Below are 22,284 nucleotides of genomic sequence, written 5' to 3' on the forward strand. Positions count from 1 at the left end.
GGTGACTCCTGCTTGCATGCAGTCAACCCTTGACACTCTAATATTGCGGACATGCAGCAACACGCAGCAGACTGCCAAGCAGCACAGTTGGGGCACTGTTCCATATCTGGCTGAATGCTCGTTTTGAAATGGAACCAGTCCAATTCTGCAATGCACAGAGTAACTACCTTCAAATTAAGCTGGTTTATATATACATATACATACACACACACACACACACACACACACATATATTATGGGGTTTTAACTGACCGACTAGGAAGCACTGAGTTGGCGATTTGCACATCAAAACATGTCTTGGTGTCTGGGTTAAAACTACAATGAATTTGGTTGAAATATGAACACTTTTAAGATGTCTAGGTTATATTTAACAATTTTCAAATTAAATCCACCCTGCGTCGTCTGCTGTCAGTTAGGCTGATGAAAGTTTCAATAGTTTGAGGTCATAAACCTGAAGGATTGGCCACTTAAAACTTTGACCTGATGTTCACACTAGGATCATTAGGATTCATCCTCTAGGGACCATGAATGTCTTTACAACATTTATGGCCATCCATCAAATATCTGTTAAAATTACACTGCCACGATGTTAGCGTTGCTGAAAATCTTTTTAGTTTTCATGCAAATTTTGCCAAGTTTTAACTTACACCTCTGGGTGTTTTTCAACTTGCAAATCTCTGTATCAGTACTTTCTGGGAACTGATGACTGAAGATGGTCATCACAGACATAACACATACTATTGTGTTGTGCTGTAACAGTAGTTCACATTGTGACAACAAGATTATAGTTTTCTCACTTCTTTTTAACTCCTTAAACATCACTAATGACAACAGAGGTTAGGACACAGACAAGTGAACAGGCCAAGGGAGTGAGCAGCCTCTCAGGATGGTGCTTAACCATACAAGCCTATGGGTTGTGCTTGTGTTTCTGGTGTGGCGATTGGGCTTTTAAACTCGGTGGCAGCTAAAAGTGACTAAGAGCTGTTATAAGGTACACGCTACTTACACATATAACCCTACTGGGAGAGCCTATGGAGGAGCCTGGTGGAGAGATGGAGGCCTCTGACAGGCGTCTGTGCTGTGAGGTACAAACAGACAGAGAAAAAAAGGAAAGGGGAGAATGCACACGTTGTAGAAATTACAGTTTTCATTTTACTTTGACATTTTTATTTCAAACTCTATCTCACCCTGAGTCTCCTCTCTGCCCTCGCCGCCTGCTTGCATAATGGGTGCCACACCTCACATCCTGAAGAAGAGCCAGAGAAGGAGAGAAGACTGATTATTGTAGGGTGTTCCCACAAGCCATGCATTCATACTGGCCAAGTGTACTCTACAGTATGTGTGTGCATGTCAGAGTGGGGAGGTATAGGCATCGAGTTTCACCTGTCAGGTACATTTCCTCTCCCTCTTTGAACATCATGTTACAGCGGGAGCATCGAGCGCAGGTCGGATGGTAATGTTTCCCTCCCGCCTGTGAGGGGGAGAGAAGAATTTGTGTGACTGAACATAAAGTATCATCATAAACTGTTTCACAGAGTGAAGGCTAATCTACAAAATGCGGCCCCACCTTGAGCAGGTTGTTATCTCCGTATGCGTGCTACTGTACATCCCCTGACCACCAATAGCAGGTACCATTAAGTCATTTATTGATGATTAAAACAGAAAGATGTACGAGGCTTGCAGTTGCTGAATAGACATTCGAGGCGTTGTGGGGAAGCTACGATAGGGAAATCCGCCGTAGTACCCGGGCACGACAGACCCCCAAAAGCTTCTAGTTACGTGAGAGCATTGGCTGATCTGAGGTCTTGAGATCTGAATGAGTGTGATGATGGTATGTTTGGGAGGATCAGCGGCGCATGATATGTATTGGTGCTCAGGAATGACGTTGTAATGGATGGGAGAAAGCATGACGAGAGTACTTGGCGGGAGTGGTGGTGGCACCGGTAATCGAGAGGCCACTGGAACTGACTCGGAGACAATCTGGCGTGTTGTACTCTGGAATCCCAGAGTTGCAATGGTTCACGAGGGTCTTGCAAGGAGTCAGGGTCATTGGACTCCAGAGAAAAGACAGATGTAAGCAGGCCCAATTATATGGTTTCTTTAGTAGAAAGCGGTGTTGTTTGGGTTTGAATGACGCCAAAGGTTGACATGAGGGGAGATGCAGGGAGGTGAAAACCGAGCAGGTGTGAACGTAGCTTCTAAGCTTCTTCTGATTACGTTGTGATGTGGCGGGAGCTCTTCAAGCTGGCCTCTAGTACGAGAGAAAGCTATGCTGTTAATGTTAAGGTTTTGGTGACCATTCCGCTGTGAACCATCTATCAATATAGAACCCCCAAACCGTGGACTGGGAACGCTGGTAGGCTTTGGCATCCTGGAGCCGGAAGCCCCTTCTAATTGTAACAACTGTTCCCTCGAAATAACTTTAGTGTGAAACTTCTGTTCACCTGACCAGTGGCACAGTTGGGTTGGCAATGACTGGGAATGAGCCGTGGTGGGCTCCGGCATCCCGGTGCTGAAAGCCCATTTTAGTTTCGAACAACTGTTGACTCAAAATGATTTTAGCTCGAAATGACTATTAAAGGTCTGTTTGCTTGAACGACTTAGTTGAAGAGACTGCTCGCTCGAGACAATTTTAAGCTCGAAACGACTTTAGCTCGAAATGACTTTGCTTGAACACTTAGTTTGAAACACTTGTTAGCTTGAAAGACTGTTCGCTCGAATGATTTTGGATTGAATGAAATGACTTTTTGCTCGTGATAGCTCAAAAGCTGTTAGTCTGATGTTCGCTCGAAACGACTATACTCGACGTAAGCTCGAAGCGACTAAGCGTTTAAAGAGACTTTTGTGCGAAGCAACTTTAGCGCAAAACGACTTAACACGACGTAAGTGACTTAGCTTGGATTGACTTAGGTTAAAGACGACTGTTAGCTTGACCTAAGCTCGAAACGACGTTACCTCGACGTAAGCTTGAAGCGAGCGAGTTCAAAGCGACTGAGACAACTTTGGTTTACAATGACTTGTTTGTTGGAACGACAGCTCAATGTTTGCTCGAAACAACTGTATGCTTGATGTGAGCTCGAAGCAACTGAGAGGTCGAAGTGGCTGGGAGCTCAAGCGGCTGATAGCTTGAAGCTACTTTAATGCAAAAGACTGTAATGCAAAACGACTTTAACGCTAAACGACTTTCTTGACGTAGGATGGAAGCGGCTGAGCTCGTAGGGACTTTAACTAAGGGTGACTTGGTTTAAAAAGACTGTTAGCTCAATGTTCTCTCGAAACGACTGTTAGCTCGAAACGACTGTGAGCCGGATGTTAGCACGAAGTGGCTGTGACCGGATGTTGGGTCGAAACAACTGTTAGCCGGATGTTAGTTTGAAACAAATGTGAGCTCGAAACGAATGTGAGCCGGATGTTAGCTGAAACGATAGTTGGCTTGAAACTATTTTGGTTTAACGACGGTTGGGTTGAAGGACTGTTAAAGCTCGACATTCGCTCAAGGCGACTGTTAGCTCGACGTTTTCTCGAAACGACTTACCTTGAAGACGACTTAACTGGAAACTACTGTTTGCTTGATATGATTATAACGATTTAGGTAAAGACGACTCTGAACGCCTTAGCTAGAAAATGCTGTTGGCTCAAAATGACTGAGTTCGAAATGACTGTTAGCTGAATGTTAGTTAGATCCAACTGTGAGCTCGAACGACTATTTGCCGGATGATGGCACAAAATGATTGTGAGCGGAATTTAGTTTGAAACAACGGAGCTTGGAGCGACAGTGAGCTTGAGATGACTGTTAGCCGGATACTAGCTGGAGATGACTGTTAGCCAGATATTAGCTCGAGACAGCTGTTAGCCGATAATAGCTTGAGACGGATGTTAGCACGAAACGACTGGGATCCGGACGATAGTGCGAAGTGACGCTGGCATCCCGGTGCCTGGAGCCCCGACTGAAGTCAGTTGATGGTAGGCGGCCGGGGGCACTAGCATCCCGGTGCCCCGGCTGCAGCCGGTTGCTGAAATCACTGCTGTGGTTCCTAGAAGTGTATGACTGGAGGTGATGGCATCTCGGTGCCAGTAGCCCCTATTGGGACTGGCTGCTGTATAATGTAAGCTGCTGGTGCTGTTGCTGTAAGCACTGATGCGAGGTGGAGGCTCCGGAATTCAGTTGTTGGAATTTTCCTGTGATACAGACGTTTACTATCTTGACCTGGAGGAAATACTATATGTGAACTGTCCCTTTAACAGTGGCGCTGACGTCACGGCGTGCGTAATGCGTCACACGGAAGGGAGCAGGAGTTGACGGAACTGTGGGCATGCCATGCTGACATGATAGCATTGAAAAGTTTGTTGTATTGTCTGTTCTGTAAACGGGATTCTTTCATCTTTGACAGTTTTCTAAAGAGTGACTCTAGTCCGTTTCAAAATCCTTTATAAAGACTGTTCGATGCAGGACCTCACTGGAGCAGGGTAACGCTGTGATGGGCTGTTCTTGTGAGGCGGAGGATTCTCGGGTGAAATGTTCCCGATTGTTGAGATGAAGCGGATAATGGAAGAGATGGAGTTAAGCTGAACTCACCCACTTCCAGGCCGGCTTTACGATTGTGGAAAACGGGGTCTCAGCATGGAGACGGAAGAGAAGAGTTCGTCTTCTGGCGCAGGGTCTGCTGCCGTGGACGTTGAAAATGACGTTGTGATGATGTTGTGAGTTCGTCAGAATAATTCATCGCCTGATGGCGATTTACCAACATTTCTCGAAGAGGTAAGTGAATGGATGGAGTAGCTTGTGATGATTCATCGTATGGTATAGCGGTTAGCATAGCGTGCTTGACAAGCTGTTGCTTGGTCTGAGTTCGGGTGGGGAATGCGAGAGCCGTGCAGGATACGAGAGCAAAGAAGAGGAGTCAGGACGTGTGGGTATTTATGGAAATGCTGACGATGATGTGGTTGATGTGTGGTCCCGCTCCTGAAACTCTGCTAATTAGCACCTAATGTATTGAGACATCATTGCATAGCCTGGAATGGTTACATCAGCATACAGTGACTCACGTGACAGCCACCACCCATTTTACTCCATGCCATAATTAGAGCAAAGATACCTGTAGGTCAGACACATGAAGATGGGAGTGTGTGTGTGTGTGTGTGTTTGTGTGTGTATGTCTACGCTACAGAGAGAAAGAGGGAAGTAGGTGGCCATGTAAGTGAAGGACACGTGTCCTTGGACAATCAGAGCTCCCCGAGGGAACACATCCAAACACACATGGTGCAGGTGAAATGGACACATGAAATGATGCAGTATGATGTCACTCCATTAATCCAGCCCAGTTCAGGGCACCGATGTTTCTCACATGTGTCTCGGCAGGGGCCGATGGATCCCGTCACCTCCGCCTTTCTGAAACACCATTAGAGAGTTTCTATTTATAGAAGCACTGCTGACATGTGGCCCGTGTCAAGGAGACCTGAACTGTTCCTTCTGAACACATCCAGTATGTGCGTGGTGGGGTATCATGTCATTTTATGCTGCCCTGCTTTTCATAAAACGGATACTTTTATGTGATGTACGGAAATCGGGCTGGTTCTTAATTGTATCTATGCTGCATTTGAACCAATCCCTGCACTGCTTGTCTGTCTCAGGTTACTCTGAAAGGAAAGGATGCAGCATTTCCGTCTTGTGCTTTCCGAGCAGCCGAGCGTTTACCGTCTGTGGTCAAACGGTATCAGTTCAACAACTGGTGTTACCATTTCTAATGACGCTCCCATTCTCTCCAGTGGCATTAACAGGCTGCTATATTGATTAGCTTTCAGGGGAAGGAAAGAAGTGAAATTGAAGAAAGGAGGTTTTATGGTTCTCTTTCCTCTGCTTCCTGTCTTTATTTCTCCACTTCTCCATCTATTCTAAACTACTCATTAAATTAACCACCCCTGGCTCTGGAAAGTTGGACTGAAGAGAGGTTCCAAGCCTATTCATTAAAACAGATGAAAACATAGGCAGATTAGTCTGGGTTTTCAGTGTCGGAAAGTAAAGAAATCAATACGGCAACTCCACCAACATTATAATAAAATTATACTTTTAAACAGATAAACAGATGATAGATGGCAAATGATGTGTGCTACTGATTGAAATGGTTAATGTGAAAACCAGGTTTTTAGAAAGCTGTAGGAGACCATATAGGCACAATATAATTTGCTTGGAAACAAAGGCGGTGAGTGTAAAGTTAGCTTGGCCCATAGAGTCACAATGGCCACATTTGGGAAAAATGGCAGGTTAAAATATACCCGATTTTTCCTTTAAATTTATGTTGACTAAACAAAATTTAAATGGCTAAAATTTTACTAAAACTAATATTTTTGTCAAAAGAATAAAAGTCACTTCAAGTCAATTTTATATAGCTTGTATTACAAATCACAATTTTTAAAGGGGCTTTACAATCTGTACAATATCTGTCCTTAAATCAGTGGTTCACAGACTGGGGGGCACAAACCCCTGGGGGGGGCATAGAAACACTACGAGAATGGCAGAAAGTTTGAGAACCACTGCCTTAGACCCTCGATTCTGATAAAACACTCAAGAAGAGCAACAGAGCAGGGATATGTACAGAATGGGCCGCTGTAAAATTATAGTATGAACAATCAGGATGACAAAATGATCAACAATCAGATTTATAGATAAAACTAAATTAAAATCAGGTGCAGTTAAATGGAATTACTATGTTATTCCTATCCTAAATACATACTGTATGTTTGGAGAGTTAGTGTTACTGCGTCAGACTTTCTGTGAGTTGCACGCTGCAACTTAAAGGAGTAAATCATTATAATATCAAAATTCGACAGGTGAAAGGGATGAGCGACATGCATGCAAGCGCACACAAATGTTCAGAGAGTGAGAGAAGAAGACATGGAGGGAAAGGAGGGAGAGAGGGAGACTCACAGATAAAAGCTGACATGTCCCCATATCTATAAATAGCCCAGAGAGGCTGATAGTCAGGAACAAAGCACTTTACACCAGCCATTCTGACAACCAAAGGAGCGCAGGGACAACAAGGCCCAGTGTGTGTGTGTGTGTGTGTGTGTGTGAATGTGTCCCTGCGCGTATCTGACAAAGTTTTACTACGTCTGCTCACTTTCCTCAGCTCCCAACAGACACAAGACACCCTCCAGAGCCTCCTCCAAAACATTTAATTAGCATCTGCACTTTATCACTTTTATTATTTTCCCTTCACTTCTTTCTGAAACCCATCTTCATCTGTCCGCCTCAGCTCCTTCTCCTCTGCTCTCCTCTCGTCACTGTTGACTCCTTCGTCTGTCTCTTTTTAAAATTGCTTCAGAAAAAGGGCATGGAAAGCTAAAATGTGCATTTCAGTCACTGTTGGATTTGTGTTCTCTCCTCCTTCCATCTTTTCCCTTCACTCTCTACCCTCTGATCTTTTTATAACTCCCCTTTCCCTCTCAACTCCACGTACATGGTTATGATTCCATCTAGCTTTTTGCCTCTTGCTTGTGTTCTGCTTAACTGTGCCTTTAGACAGTGGAAATGGTGAAAAAATACATACACACCAATGTTTGACCAGGCTTGACCAGGCACTGCAGAAGAATTTGTTTTGGTTTAGAAAAGCAGAACAAATTCTTATCGCCCCCCAATCTTAAATTGCTCACTCCCTAAAGCACAGCGGGCTTAAATGGAGCCGAGGATACAACACAACTGTTCAGTTCTGATAATGCTGAACACTCAGTTAGCACAGTCAACTCCCGATTTGGATTTCTGGATCGCTGCAGAATTCTGTGCTGATAAATCTCCGTTAACACCACCTCATTTTGAAATCTGGTCCAGTTCTTACCTCCAGAACCCTTCCACTGATGTATCTGCTGCAGGTTTCACATTTCACCCCATACTGGGCGTGGTAATCTGCCTCACAGTATGGCACTCCATCCCTGCAATATAGAGAATCAAAAAAAAACAAACAACTGTATGTCTTTTTGAATGTCTTTTCTGAGTGAGACAGGAGAATCAAATGCTTTGAAATGTTCTTTTTCTCTTTACACACTCACTTGCTGATGTACTCTCCGGTGAGGACCATGTTGCAGGTACGACATCTGAAGCAGCTGACATGCCACTGTTTCTCCAACGCCAGGAGAGACTGACCCTGCTTGATCTCATCTCCACACCCGGCACAGTCTGGAGACAAATAGTGTGTCAGGGAAAAAACAAAGAAGAAGGGTAAAAGAAATAGGAAGAGGGAAGGATGCAGATAGAGAAGAGAGGAAGAGACAGGGAATGACAAAGTGAGCCATGGTGTTATTGTACATCTTTAAACACTGCTCCTAAATGCAGTTTTCTACCCCTGTGGCACAGCCACCTCCTTAATCAATAGCCGTACTAATGCGGGATATTGCAGAGCTGTGAGGCTTGTTCTTTCAACTGTAAGCACTGTTAAACATGATTGAATACAGACAGGAAGCAAGTATCACTGAAATAGCCTCAGGGCTAAAACAGTTGCATAAAATCCCCCTCACATGAGACATGTATGAATCTCCCTCTGTCTATTTCTCGCTCACACACACACAAGCATGCATTCCACTTCCCGCAGTAAGACGTCTCAGCAGGCATTACTGACCGCCACTAACAGTGCAAGAAAGAAGCAGGACAGCCAAGAGCCTGCAAATGATATATGGCTACAGAGAGTCGAAATGCTGAAAAAAGGTCAATGCTCCATTTGTTTCCATTTGGAAGGCGTTCGGCTTAGCTTAACCTTTTCTGACCCGGTCCACTGCCCCTGAGAGAAGCCTAGCGTCACAAGGGACCACTACACTCTGCCCTGTCAGCCAAGACAAACTGTGTTTTGTAGTAAAAAAACTGCAGTGTATTGAGTCATCTGCAGAGTGGGTTTCTGCAGTCCAGATAAATCTTAACTGTCATTAGGTGGTGATTGTGCTGAGTCTATAGTGCCAGGATTTTAGCCCCAGACTGTAACTGTGCACAGCTGAATTTCTTCTGAGTCATGATACATTTCCTATTTTAGCCAACAAATGAAATCGGTATTAGATCATGTAAAAATGATGTAACAGAGCTTGTGACAAGAAATTTTTAGGTATGGTTACATAAACTTCACACTGAATGACAGAGGAAAGAAAACAGCTTCTGTTATTGCATTTCTGGCCACACCCCAGTCTGTGATGTCACAGCAGGTGTTTTCATCAGCTGTCAAAAGAAAAATATGACATTACTAATTGGGGCATAGCCAGATGTGCAACAGCACAGACATGAGTGCAACAACAACAGCCTCATGCTCTCTGGGATAAAGTGCTTTTTTTTTTAAAGGAATAGTTTGACATTTTGGGAAAGAAGCTCATGAGCTCTCTTGAGTAAATGAGAGTTAGATGAGAAGATCGATTCCACTCTCATATCTGTCCATTCAGTATGAAACTACGATAGCAGAAAGTTAGCTTAGCTTAGCATAAAGACTGGAAACAGGGAGAAACATCTGACTCTGACTGAAAAAATCCACCCAACAGCACTGAGAAGCTCGCCAATTAACACATTATATCTTTTTTGTTTAATCACAAAAAAAAGAAAGTTGGGGCTGATAGGCAGATCTTATTTTTAGACAGAGCTAGCAACTGTGCTTAGCTAGCAGCCTGCTGATGATTGTAGTGGCATATTTTGAGAGATTTGAATGTTGGAAGAAAGCGAATAAGCGTATTTCCAAAATGTTTAACTATTGCTTTAAGGAGAAAAAAATAAGTATTAAGACAGGCAACTAACACTTTGATTAAGGTTAGACAAATTTTCAGGGTAAAGGTTTGGTCAGTGATGCATAAATAAGGGAACACCCACTGGTAACACCATGTTATTTAATGCCTGTTCCTAGCCTTTCCCCCTAAAATAATCATTTTGCACAGCCTAAAAGCATTCTTACCACTTTTGCACACAGAGCATGTACTTGCATTCTTAAATATCAAAATAAAGAGGAACAGTCTGTAAAAGCCAGTGCATTACATTTAGTGTCTGCACTCTGTGTCCCGTCTCAGAGACTGCCTCCTCATAAGACAGTGATGAACATGTAACTGGGGAGCCATTTGGATTTTATTCTCCTGAATGGAGCGATCTGGGGAGGACAGTTATTCACTGCCTCTCCACCATCTGTTATTACTGCACAGCTAGTGAGCAGCGGCCTGCTGTCTGTGTGCCACGCTGCTGTCTGTATGCCACACTTAACAAATGATTCACTATCAATCCCTATCACTCTTTTGTGGGATCGTAATTTGTCATTTTCCTGCTTTATATTGAAAAGGAGGGGGCTACGTTCACTCTTCCCACATAATGTTTACCAGTGTAATAATACACAGGAAATCCAGTTCATTATTTGCTTATGTAAACTATATAGTACATGTGTGAAAGATGTATGTGCCTATGCAGATGCACAGTGAAGACATAAATTCCTCTATGCCCTGCTTGTTGACAGTAATAAATGAATGAATGTCTGTTTGTGTTGCATAATTCTCAGCTGGCAGATCAGCACGACAGGTCAGACCACTGATTTGACAGACACTGCATTAGCTAAATGAGCTAAATGGGCCTCATGGACACATTGCATTAGACTCGGCGCACTCCAGCACCTGGTGGCCCTAAGCAGAACGGACAGAGCAAGGCGGATGCTGGACTTACGGCTGGGTCCGTGGATCTTGATCGGTTCATTTGGCTTGACGAGTGTGTGCGAGCACTGCTGGCACACGCAGTCCTTTCCGCTGAACGTCACTCTGTCTCCAATGGGGAAGGGTTTACTGTGGTTGAGTGGGAGAGAATTAGAATAAAAGCACACAATAGAAATAGAAATAAAATGCCTGCAGTGATTGTGTGTTTACATTACATCCAAGTGTACATATGTGAATAACAAATGGGTGCTGGCAGAAACATGATTGGGTGAAAGTCAGGCCATAATCCTGCTGACACAAGTTTAATACAGTCTGACATCCTCTATGAACCTGAAAACATATTTCCAAACAGTTGAGGCGGCGAGTTAAAAAGTTGTTGCAGGAGCACCTGGCTGCTCTGTGATTAAAGAGCTGATAATGTGACGCTGCCACAGGCTTCCAAAAGGAGAACTGGCTCTCTCAGAGAGAATGAAAACTTATTAGGGAGACTGCGTGGAGTGAATACTGATCTTAAGTGCCTCGTTCTCTCTCAGCCTGTCTGCCCAGTTCGCTCTGCCTAGCTCACTCCCTACACAGCTGGTGCCACCAGGTCACTGATTTCTTCCCCGCCTTCAAAGCTAAACTAAGATTAAGAAGAGTAAATACACACGCACACAGACAAGCAGAATACATGACAGCAAAACAGCACCTACTAAATTAAATTTACCATATCATGATGGTCTTTTTTGTCTCTCTTTCCTCTTCTATAGCATTTTCGTACGGATTTATGACTGGGGAGGCTGCGAGAATGAATGGGGATCTAAAAGGCTTAGGAAAGGCTGTTTAAAAGACATAGACAGCAGTAATCCTTTTACTCACCCGCTGAGGCCTGGAGCCCAAGCAAAGACTCAGAGGGAGGCTAGGGTCTCAAGCACAGCTCACAGTCAGCACACAAGAGTGCAGTACATCCATGTTAGAGATATACAGAGGCCAGCGTGAATAAAGGCTTATGTATACACGCAGCTGCGGAGTTTGTGAGCCCTAGAAATCATGTTTCTAGGAAGCTAGGAGTATTTTACAACTGTTTCTCTCTGAATATGTGTGTGTGTGTGGAGGGAAACGGCACATACGGTATTGTAGGTTTGCTCCTTTGTGCTTTTATGTTATTCAAAGAATGACCGTTTCCATACATAAAACAGAAAGTATGCAGAACAGAGGAGACATTTCACCACACAAATAATTCAGTAAATTCACAGGTAAATATTGAAAGTCAATGAAAACTGATAATGTGTATTATTCATTTAAACATAATGTTAATTTCACCCTTCAGTTGGTCCCAAGGTTAACCATCTGTTCAGAAACTCAAATGATTTACAGTTACTGACAGGCCACACTGAGCAAATTGCTAAACACAGAAAACTAGTCTGTGTTTGACATAAAGCCTGTTTTCGAGGTTTGTATGTGTCCACTTCCAGACATGACAGGCTAAATCTTTCACACGTGTAAGTGCCTGACCATAGCTACCCGAATAATAGTCCAACTTAAGCACACGAAATTTAGTGGTAGTGCACAGAAGAGTGCGTTTGACCTTGTCTTTACCTGTGCGTTGCTCTTCCTCCCTCAAGACACGCTTGCCTTGTCAGCCTTTCTCAGCACTTTAAAAATTTACTCTGTTTACATATTTAATGCATGTTTCTTTTCCCCATTTGAAAAAAGAAAAAAAGAAAAATGCCCACAGAAGTAAAGCTATTTCTGGCTTCAGCGACACGCCCTCTAGTTTCGATCACCGCGCTTCTTTAAAAACACCAGCACGGAAAAGTGAAACTTGCAGTCCGCCTTCATTAGAGCTGAGGGACGATGAGGAAGACATAAAGGAAGACGATGTGATGCGGATGATGATTTAGAGCAGGATGATGGTAATGATGAGGATGAGGAGGAGGGTGGTGTGGCGAAGACAGACAGGATGGGAGGATGAGGAAAAACAGACGAGGTACAAGAAAGGACTGTGAGCAATGTGACAGAGGGCAGACGGGGCAGGAAAGAAGAGATACATCCTTCGGCTTCTCACTGTCTCTTCCAGTTAACTCCACATACACTGACACACACACACACACACACACACACACACACACACACACACACTTCCCTGTCACTGCCAGGACTGCTCCACTAACTGTCTCCGGCCAGTTGGTGTCAGTTCTGTTTTTTGCCCACGGCTACTGGGCATGACCGCATGTTTATCAACCAATGTCAAGCAGATATACGACAACAGACAAACACTACCCTCCTGGAGGGAGGTGGGGAAAGATCGCCCTTATGTAAACCCTATAATGCATCAAAACAGATGGTGAGGGAGGAAGAGCAAAATGAGATGGGCGTTCCAACGAATACAGCCGTGTACATGCGAAACAAATAGACAGAAAGGAGCATGAAAGAGGAGACAGAGTGACAAGAAGAGTGAAATGGTGAAATAAAAAGAAGGAAAAAAGCCAAGAGGGATGCTGACTCTTCGTTCGTTCAAGAGGAGCTTAACATGAACACTGATGGAGGTCAGAGGAGAGATGGCCTACTTTTACTAAATCTAACAGCATGAAACACCAGGTCAGCTCTCTTTTTGGAAGCGTGTCTCGACTAAGCAAGACGACTGCTGGAGCATTTATTGACATTCAGGAGGTGAGATAAGACTGAATCATATAAGCTGATTGGCATTTTAAAAACTCTACTATGAAGAAATGAGTCACCTTTGCATTTCTCATTTTGCGTAGCATCGTTTAAGGAACGATTGCATGGTCATGGGGCAAAAAACAGTGACTCATGGCAGAGTCATACATTTCTTAGTCAGTAACAGGCTGCTTTCTTTATGGATAAAATAACACGACTTGATGTTTGTTTTTGGCTAATCCTGAATTTTTAAGCTGCTCCAACAAATATTTTTATGTTAATAATGGATTAAATTGCTGTGCATAAAGGTGCCTGTCATGACAAACTCACAGATAATTATCACCCAACTGCAGTTCCTCTCAGCTCAGTGGTGCTATTTTAGCATTTTTCAGCTGATGTGATTTACAGCCCATTTCTCTGTTGCTTCGGAACTGCTCTGATGAACCTTATTTCAGCAAACAGGTGTTTGATTTTGTCCAGTCAATTCTAAAGTCATCAATTTGTGACTCGAGTCTGACTCGAGTCTAAGTCACGTGACTCGAGCCCACACCTCTGCTGTCTTATACCAAAATGGCAGACAGAAACTAGCTGGTGAACATAGTGAGGCATTTAGCAGCTTACAGCCAGATATTTTTTGTCAGGGACTGGAGACAAAACAAAGCTTAAAGTAAGAAACACTACTCCAAATCAATAATGTTGATGCATTATTGCCCAATCATATGTATTATTGTAAGCTTGTATATACAGTAGGAGATTGTGTGTGTGTGTGTGTACCTGCAGAGACTGCAGACAAAGCACTTGGGGTGGTACGTGCGCCCCAGAGCGGAGACCACCTCTCCTGTGATGAAGCTGTCACAGCGGTCGCAGCGTGTGCCGTACAGACGCTGATAGTCTGCCGTGCAGATGTACTCGCCCTTCTTCTGGAAGAAGCCAGATCGTGCCAGATCACAGTTGCACACTGTGGAGAGAACAGGTTAGAGAAAATGGGAAATCCGGACAGTCAAACACTAAAGCATATGTCTATGAAGATTCTCAGTCATCCAGGTCATAGTTATCCAACGAGGGTTAAAATCAAGGGCAACTGGACTTGGTTGAAGATACTGGAAGACGTTTCGTCCCTCATCCAAAGGACTTCTTCAGTTCTGATTTTAACCTTCGTTGGATAACTAAAGCATATGGAATTACCTGTGGATGAAGAAGAAGTAGAAATGCTATTTTTTAACTTTCCATTCCAAAAAAACATTGGGGTTTCCATTTTCTGTCATGTACTCTTAAAATGAAATGAAATTACAAAACACTCAGCAGTATTAAGTATTTTACAAGTCCTATTTTTCAGTTGTTCCATATTTTGTTTAATTACACGTGTGTTTGCATTTAGTATGAGCACCCTCCTTTGTACCTGTTTGGGTATGCATGTGTGCTTGTTTGTACTGCGTGTGTATGTTTGTCTTTACACATGACTGCTAGGGAAGTTATTCGATTCTAGACAGTGGTGAGCCAATTTACTCTGATGGGAATATAATGATATAATCAGTGGAAAAGTCATTTTGTGCTAAACAATGTGAAGAAGGAGACAAAACAACAGACCGCAAGTTCCCAGCGTCATCAGAAAATCGACTCATTAAATACCAATGGGGAAGACACCGAAACCATTTGCTTTGTATGCAGAAGGTGAGTGCTCAGTTTGTGTACGCATGTGTGTCTCTGTACTGTGTACCCTAAGCAGAGAATATGTGCTGCAGCACTTTGCCATGTAACTGAGAGTGAATTCCAGTGGGTGTAACAATATAGCTAAGAGGCGTTTTCACAGATCAGTGGCTAGTGTGGTTGCTGGTCTCTGGTTTCTACTAGTTTGAGGTTTACCACCAGTTATTGTAAACACTGGCTGGAAAAAAATGCTGTGACCTGACACACATGGTACTGATGAGGGTCACATGTGCTGTAAAATTAATCCCAAGATTTTGCACATGTACATGTATAAAAAAAAATGTATTAAGCCAGTAAGAATTTCTTGAAATTAGCATAAAGAGAACGTAAACCTTCACCACTATTGAACTCTATTCAACTACAATTTCAACTAACACAACTACCACTGGAGCTATTTAGCAGATTCTCAGGAGCCAGATCACACCTCAATCATGCCACTCCCAGCTTTTCCATAATTACCCACCTAACCCATCTCCTTTTCTTCGCTCTCATATGTGCACCCCATTCCTTTCTCTATCTGGTTTCCTCATCTCCTTCTTCCTCCCCGTAGGGTTCAGAGGGGGATCTGTCATGGGTGCTATGGTGGATTCCCCACATAAGCTTCCTCACAACGCAGTAGCAAACCAAAGCTGCACAGCAAGTCCAAGGCCCGCAGTCTTTTTGTGTCATCAATAAATAATTTAAACACATCTGTTGATGGTGTGGTCTTTGCTAGTGAACCATCATCTAATAGCTCAGCTGGTAATGATACAGGTGAACCAATCAACCATTTCTGCCCAACAGAATACAGGGGTGAGGGTTGGCTTTTCGTGAAAATATCCAGCAGCTGGTTAGCTTAGCTTAGCATAAAGACTGGGGACACAGCTAGTGTGACTCTGTCAAATTGCAACCAAATCTGCCAAAATTCACAAAATTCACCTATAAGCTAGAGCTGAACGATTAATTGCATTTGTGATATTATTGCAATTTGATAAAACGAGATTTTCTGATTGCAAAGGCTGCGATTACACATAAAGCAGTGTGCAGACAAAGCATCAATTTTGCACGTTATGCTGTACCTTGACTTGTACAATGGCCTTAAGTTTGACAGAGGCAGACACTACAGAAACTTTAGTGTCACACAGGGAATGAAAGTAGCACCTGCCACCTGCAGGTAACTTGGTGGTGTTGGTGGGTGAAATCGTTGGGCTGTCCGCCGCTTTGGCGAGAGGAAAAATGCACAACAGAAAGACACATGTAGTAAGGTAAGCGTATTGTGACAATCGGCGCCTGCGTCACCCACACAGCCACCAGTCAGCTCAGGAAATATATTCCGAAAGAGGCCCAGTCTGTCCTGAGTCACAGCCTGGTTACAGCCAGTACACCGCTTACCAGCATCGGAGGCAAGTGGGGGTGGGGAACTCCGGTGTTGCCGGAGAATTACTAAGCATACCTATTAAACGTCACTTGGTTTTATTTTCAGTGGCCAACTTTTTTTGCTTACTGGGATATAGAAAAGGAGGTTTTTGATGAGAGATGGACTCCTAGGAGATGTGATAAGGGCTCATTAATTGGTTGAACTGTGGGTTTTGTATTGAGTGTTTACTGTACTGCGTACTGTGGTGAACTTGTGGACTGTAGATAGGCCGACCTGATGGTTTATATCATATTATTAATGCAATCACTTGACTCAAATTATCTTTCTCATATTATTAAAATTCAACCTGTCCAGGGTGTACACCGCCTTTCGCCCGATGTCAGCTAGGATTGGCTCTAGCCCCCAGCGACTCAGGATAAGCGGTTGACGATGGATGGATATTATTAAAACTTGATACTCCTTCTCAACCAGTGTTCATAATAATAATTTATTATGAGGGTGTGTCCTTAAATTCTGTATGCAGAAACAATGAGGCAGAAACTTTAGCTTGCGTTCAGCTCGACTGCAGTATTTATTCTGCAGCGCTTGCCTCCTACGGGTTTTAAGTTCCTCCCACGCACTATGCGCCACCTAGTGACCTCTTTAAGTATCGCCCCACCAAAGTACAATACAATGAAATTGGCCTTTTATAACTATTTAATACACAATATCATGAAATAATTATATGGGTGTCATTTAGCGATGAATGGTAGTATAATGAACTGAACTAATTAAATTAAATTTTTCTCTCTTATGCCTAACTGTGAACACATTTTTTAACCCTTTACACTCTCCCCTGTTTTTTTTTTTTTTTTTTTTTTAAATGTCTCCTGACATTTGCCAGTATGTCTTAAGATATACGTGAGTCTGTGACATGTCAATATGCATGGCTGAAGCAGTTGTAACAGTGAGGGTGCGGATGTGTTAAGTACAGAAGAGTAACAGTGTTGAGATGACTTGGGAGAGGGTAGCTTGGCAGTAGTGAGTTTACCCCTGCATTCTGCTGCTGGTAAGACGGCTGTCCCAATGTACCATAGGTGAACAGTTTTCTTGGCCTGGCTCTCCTTTGGAATCTTCTGACTGCCTCCACCTCCGATTGGTGTTCCTCCTGCTCCACTGCCATGCCCACTTGTGGCCTGTCCTGTTGCTCTTCCTCCACTTGATGTTCATCCCCCACTGTGAAATCCTCCAGAGCTCTGTCCTGTGTGTGTGTTGTGTTCTGAACATGATCCAGGGTGTCCTCTCTGACAGTAGGGTGAAACTCACAAGTTTTAACCCTTAGCCTTTGATCAGTCTGAGGATGGTGCACTGCTTGATAATGCTCTGCCTGTTGGGATCTCACTAACCTGTAGCATGGGATCTGCTGGTAAGTGTATTCCTCATCAGAGCTGTTTGTGTTTTCTTCATGAGCATCTGCAATGGTTTGTTTCTGTTTTTTGTCTTTGTTTTTCCTTTTGGACATGGTGCAGGAAGCGTTCCCTCCAGTGGCAGTTCGTTCACCGGCAAGAGTAGGTTCCTGTGTAGCACCCGCAGGGTTTTGGGTCCCTTCTCAGGTTGCACTTTATAAATTGGTCCATTATCAACTCTCTCCACAACACGGTGTCCTGCCTGCTCCCAGTAAGCCCGCAATTTTCCAGGCCCGCCTCTCTCTGACAGGTTTTTTACCAGCACTCGGTCGCCTGGCTGAAGAACAACACCCCTGACTGCTCTGTCATACTGACTCTTGCCTTTGGCTGAAGATTTTTCACTGTTGTTTGCAGCAATTTCATATACAGAACGCATCCTCTTTGCCCATTTCTGGGCATATGTCTGTCGATCGGGTGACTCAGGCTATGTCTTAGGTGGAAACAGTAAGTCAACGGGTAAGCGTGGATTTCGTCCATATAAGAGGAAGAATGGGGAAAAGCCGGTGGCCTCATGCCTTGTGCAGTTGTAGGCATGCACGTGAGGTAGGTGATCTTTCCACGGACTCTTTTTTTCTTCTTCCAGGGTACGCATCATCTGCAGAAGCATGCGGTTCAGTCTCTCCACCGAATTACCTTGTTGGTGGTATGGTGTGGTTCATGAATGACCAATACCAGCCAGCTGCTGTAACCTGTTGAACAAACTGTTCTCAAACTCCTTCCCCTGATCATGGTGGAGCTTCTCAGGATATCCATAGCGAGGGATGAAGTCTTCAAATATCTTATCGGCTGCTATTTTTCCCGATTTATTTCTTGTGGGGTATGCTTGAGCAAAGCGCGTGAAGTGGTCAACGAGGACCAGGATGTACTCATAGGCTTGACTTTGCTCCAGGTGGAGATAGTCGATGCACACTAACTCAAATGGACTGCTTGTGGATATGTGTCCCATGGGCGCTCTCTGTGGAAGATTGGGGCGTTTCTGTTTAATGCAGTTGCATCTTTTGTTTACATAGTCCTCTATATCCTGCTGCATATTCGGCCAATAAAACCTCTCGCGGACAAGATGAATTACTTTCTCTGCACCAACGTGGCTCATGCCATTGTGCAGGGTCTTAAGCACCATGGGTTTCCACTTCTCAGGGAGGACGAGCTGCCTGTGTTGTTCAGTCCGCCGATAGAGAATCCCGTCATCCACTTCCAGCTTATTCCATTCATACAGCAGTCTCCTTGTCTCTTTCCTCATGTTTCTTTTGTCCATTTTGTTGGGAATCCAGTTTTGAAGTTTTAAGGAAACAACTTCTGAGATAGCTGGTTCCTCTTCCTGTGCTGCACGGATGTTTTTTGGTGGAACACTGGAAATACTCGCAGGTGGTACAACCTCTGCACTTCCACCATCAAGATGCAAAGCTGCAATCCAAGGGACGTCACTTTCTTGAAGTGCTTTTATGCCTTGCCATACCGCAGACACCACCTCAGGTGACATGGTCTCCGTGTGGTCTTTCATGCCGTCCTGAAGTTTCACAGGATACCTTGACAGTGTATCTGCGTCTGTGTTCATCTTCCCTGGCCTGTACTTAATATCGAAGTGAAAGTCAGCCAGCTCACCAACCCATCTGTGTCCAACGGCATTTAGTCTGGCAGTGCTAAGGACATATGTCAAAGGGTTATTATCTGTGAAAACTGTGAATGTCGGGGCATAATACAAGTAATCACGAAACTTGTCACAAATGGCCCACTTGAGAGCCAAGAACTCAAGTTTTCCCGGAGTGAAGGTGGTAATTTCTCTCGGCAGGTTCTAGAGCCATACCCAATGACCCACAACTTGTTGTCCTGACGCTGGTATAGCGCCGCTCCTAATCCTTCATTGGACACATCAGTGTGCAGTATAAATGGGAGGTTAAAGTTTGGGTAAGCTAGGATAGGTGGATTAGTCAACATGTCAACTAGCTTGGCTATTACATCCCTGTGCTGTGCTCTCCATGTGATTGGGGTTTTGGACGGGAGTTGTCCTTTCTGTTGTGCTTTCTGAGCTCCGCCTTTACTTTTATTCGTCTGATTTTTGGTCTGACTTTCATTTGTTTCTGTGGATTTCTGCAGCAGTTCAAACAGTGGCTTAGCAAGTCGAGAGAAGTCTTGGATGAAGGAGCGGTAGTACCCCAGAAACTCCAGCAGGGACTTGACATCTCCAGCTGTGCAAGGCTCTTTTTCTTTGAGTGCCATGACTGCTGCCAAATCCTGTGGATCGATCTTGACTCCTTCCCCAGACACCAATCGGCCGAGGTAACGGACCTCTCTTTTAAACAACTCACACTTGGTTAGTCTCAGTTTGATGCCGTGTTCTCTCATGCGACTGAGAATTTGTCTGAGGTGGTGTATATGATCCTCAAAGGACGTTGAGTAACACAGCACATCGTCGAGGTATGGAGCACAGCATTCATCTCGAATATCTTCCAGCACACCCTCAATACACCTCTGGAAAGCCGCAGGTGCATTCGTCAAGCCAAATGGTATCCGTATCCATTCATACAACCCCCACGGTGTACTGAAGGCTGTGAGGTGTCTGGATTCCTCGCTCACAAACCCTTGGTGGTACGCGCTGCCTTGATCCAGGATGGAGAACAATGTGTTGCCCCCCAAACTATCAAGCAGGTCTTGGATTCGTGGCAGTAGATAACGATCTGGAACGGTCTTACGGTTCAGCCCTCTGAAATCTACACACAGCCGCAGATTCTGGTCCTTTTTCCGTACACAAACAACTGAAGACGAGTATGAAGATACAGATTTGCGGATCCAACCTCTGTCTAGGAGATTCTGCACATACTCTTTCACCTCCTTGTATAAGGGCTTAGGTATGGAGTTATAGCACCTTTGCACAGGGTTGTTGTCCACCACATTGATTTTCAGATGTAAGTTGGGTATACAACCGATGTCTCCTTCTCCTCTTGCAAACACATCAGACTCCTCGAAAAGCATCCGGTGCACAATCTCCTGCTGTTGCTGATCAAGATGTTCTAATTTGACCGGGGGATGCCACTTTTCTTGTGTGTGAGACTCTATTGAGCTGTTCGTCCTGCCGCTGGCACCGCTGCTTGGGCTAACCTGTGCGGCACACGTGTATGTATCACTCTCTGAGTTTGCTGGCTGCCTAGCCGGGGGACACAAATTGACTGGTTTGCTGTCAACAATTTCTTCTATACAGCCTAAGACTGTCCTTGGTGGTAGGAAGATGTCATGCTTGGTGGAGTTGCAGATGGGGATTTTCACAGCTTTAGAGGCACCACAGGGCACATCAACTAACGCAGAGCTGTAGTCCCTCCGGTAAGACACTTACTCACTTCCTCCCCTGTGGCCATGATCTGACACGACACTTCAGTTCACATATTTGGCCACTTGGAACTGTAAGACCTTTCTTCCCCACTCTAATGGTGTCATTTGCAGGCTTTTCTTGGGCTGGAGTATCACTAATTACGGAGACAATGGTTTCAGCTGTATCTCGATGGAGCTTTAATGCCTCTGCTAGCAAATCACTTAGACTGACGCTTCCTGGCTCTTCCAGACTCTCTAAAATGATTTCCTCTGTCACACTGAACCCTAGCAATAGGCCACTAACACAGCTCTGACTCACTAGCATGGGTACATTAATGGCTACTTGACCATGTCTTGCACTTTTGATTTCCACCAATATTTCAGCCCACCTTTCAAAAGGTACTTCTGTGCCATTAGCAGCTGTGATTCTGAGTGGATTATCTGGCAGTAGGTCTGTGAGTGGCTGGATTTTAATGTTGGGTAAGTGTTTCTTTAGCCAGGACTTTTCCAGTATCGTAACCTGAGCTCCACTATCTAGTAGCGCGTCAGTCTGCACACCATTGAGAAAACAGGTTAGCAAGCACTTCTTACCTATCAGTTTTGCTACATAAGTTCCTTTTCTCTCCGTTTCAATAGTGACTGACAATTAGTGGGAGTCATGGCGTCATGGCTGGTTACGGACGCAGGGGACTCTAGCTCTTGTTTGGTCACTGGTGGTCCCTCCCCATTGACCCCATCACGTTTCCCCCAGTGACCCCATCACGTTTCCCGCAGGCCTAGTCTTTGACAGGCAGCCCACAGCTCTATGCCCTTCCTGGCCACACCTGAAACAATGGTTGCAGCTTGCAGTCCCAAAAGCTAAACATGGCTTGCATTTCCCCCTTGTGGCGGACTTGGGTGGTTGCCCTGTACTTACGGGGTTGGCCTGTGACGGCACCGGAATGCTGGCCGTAGGGGTGAGAGCCTTCTCTATAGTTTTTGCTAAAGCTGAGACATGTGCTGTCAGTTCGTGTATGGCTGTGCGGTTCGCCTGGACTTCAGCTTGAGTTTGAAGAACACTGGCTTGAACTTCAGCTGGAGGCTGGACTGCATGTTGTCTCTCTCCTTGTTGCGTAGCATTGACTGTGACTGTTTTGGTTTGTGTGTCTGACCTAGGCGTGCCTGTCTCTCATTTCTTCACTAACT

At 44.4% G+C, this 22,284-nt stretch overlaps 1 protein-coding gene across 1 annotated transcript in view; it reads right to left on the reverse strand.

Annotated features, from left to right (window-relative positions):
• Positions 1-16: 16 nt before the first annotated feature.
• LOC119882131 (actin-binding LIM protein 3-like) overlaps positions 17-22,284 on the reverse strand; it is a gene marked incomplete at both ends in the record, with an annotated part of 34,297 nt that continues 12,029 nt past the window's right edge. The window contains 8 exons of the mRNA XM_038692142.1: positions 17-179; positions 1,007-1,078; positions 1,188-1,246; positions 1,384-1,471; positions 7,833-7,926; positions 8,044-8,170; positions 10,661-10,776; positions 14,062-14,245. Coding sequence (XP_038548070.1) covers positions 17-179; positions 1,007-1,078; positions 1,188-1,246; positions 1,384-1,471; positions 7,833-7,926; positions 8,044-8,170; positions 10,661-10,776; positions 14,062-14,245 — 903 coding nt within the window. The remainder of the gene's footprint in view (positions 180-1,006; positions 1,079-1,187; positions 1,247-1,383; positions 1,472-7,832; positions 7,927-8,043; positions 8,171-10,660; positions 10,777-14,061; positions 14,246-22,284) is intronic.

The sequence above is a fragment of the Micropterus salmoides genome, unplaced genomic scaffold (genome assembly GCF_014851395.1).
Source record: "Micropterus salmoides isolate LMB-PRFRI ecotype aquatic unplaced genomic scaffold, ASM1485139v1 Ms_hic_scaffold_2929, whole genome shotgun sequence".
NCBI lineage: Eukaryota > Metazoa > Chordata > Actinopteri > Centrarchiformes > Centrarchidae > Micropterus > Micropterus salmoides.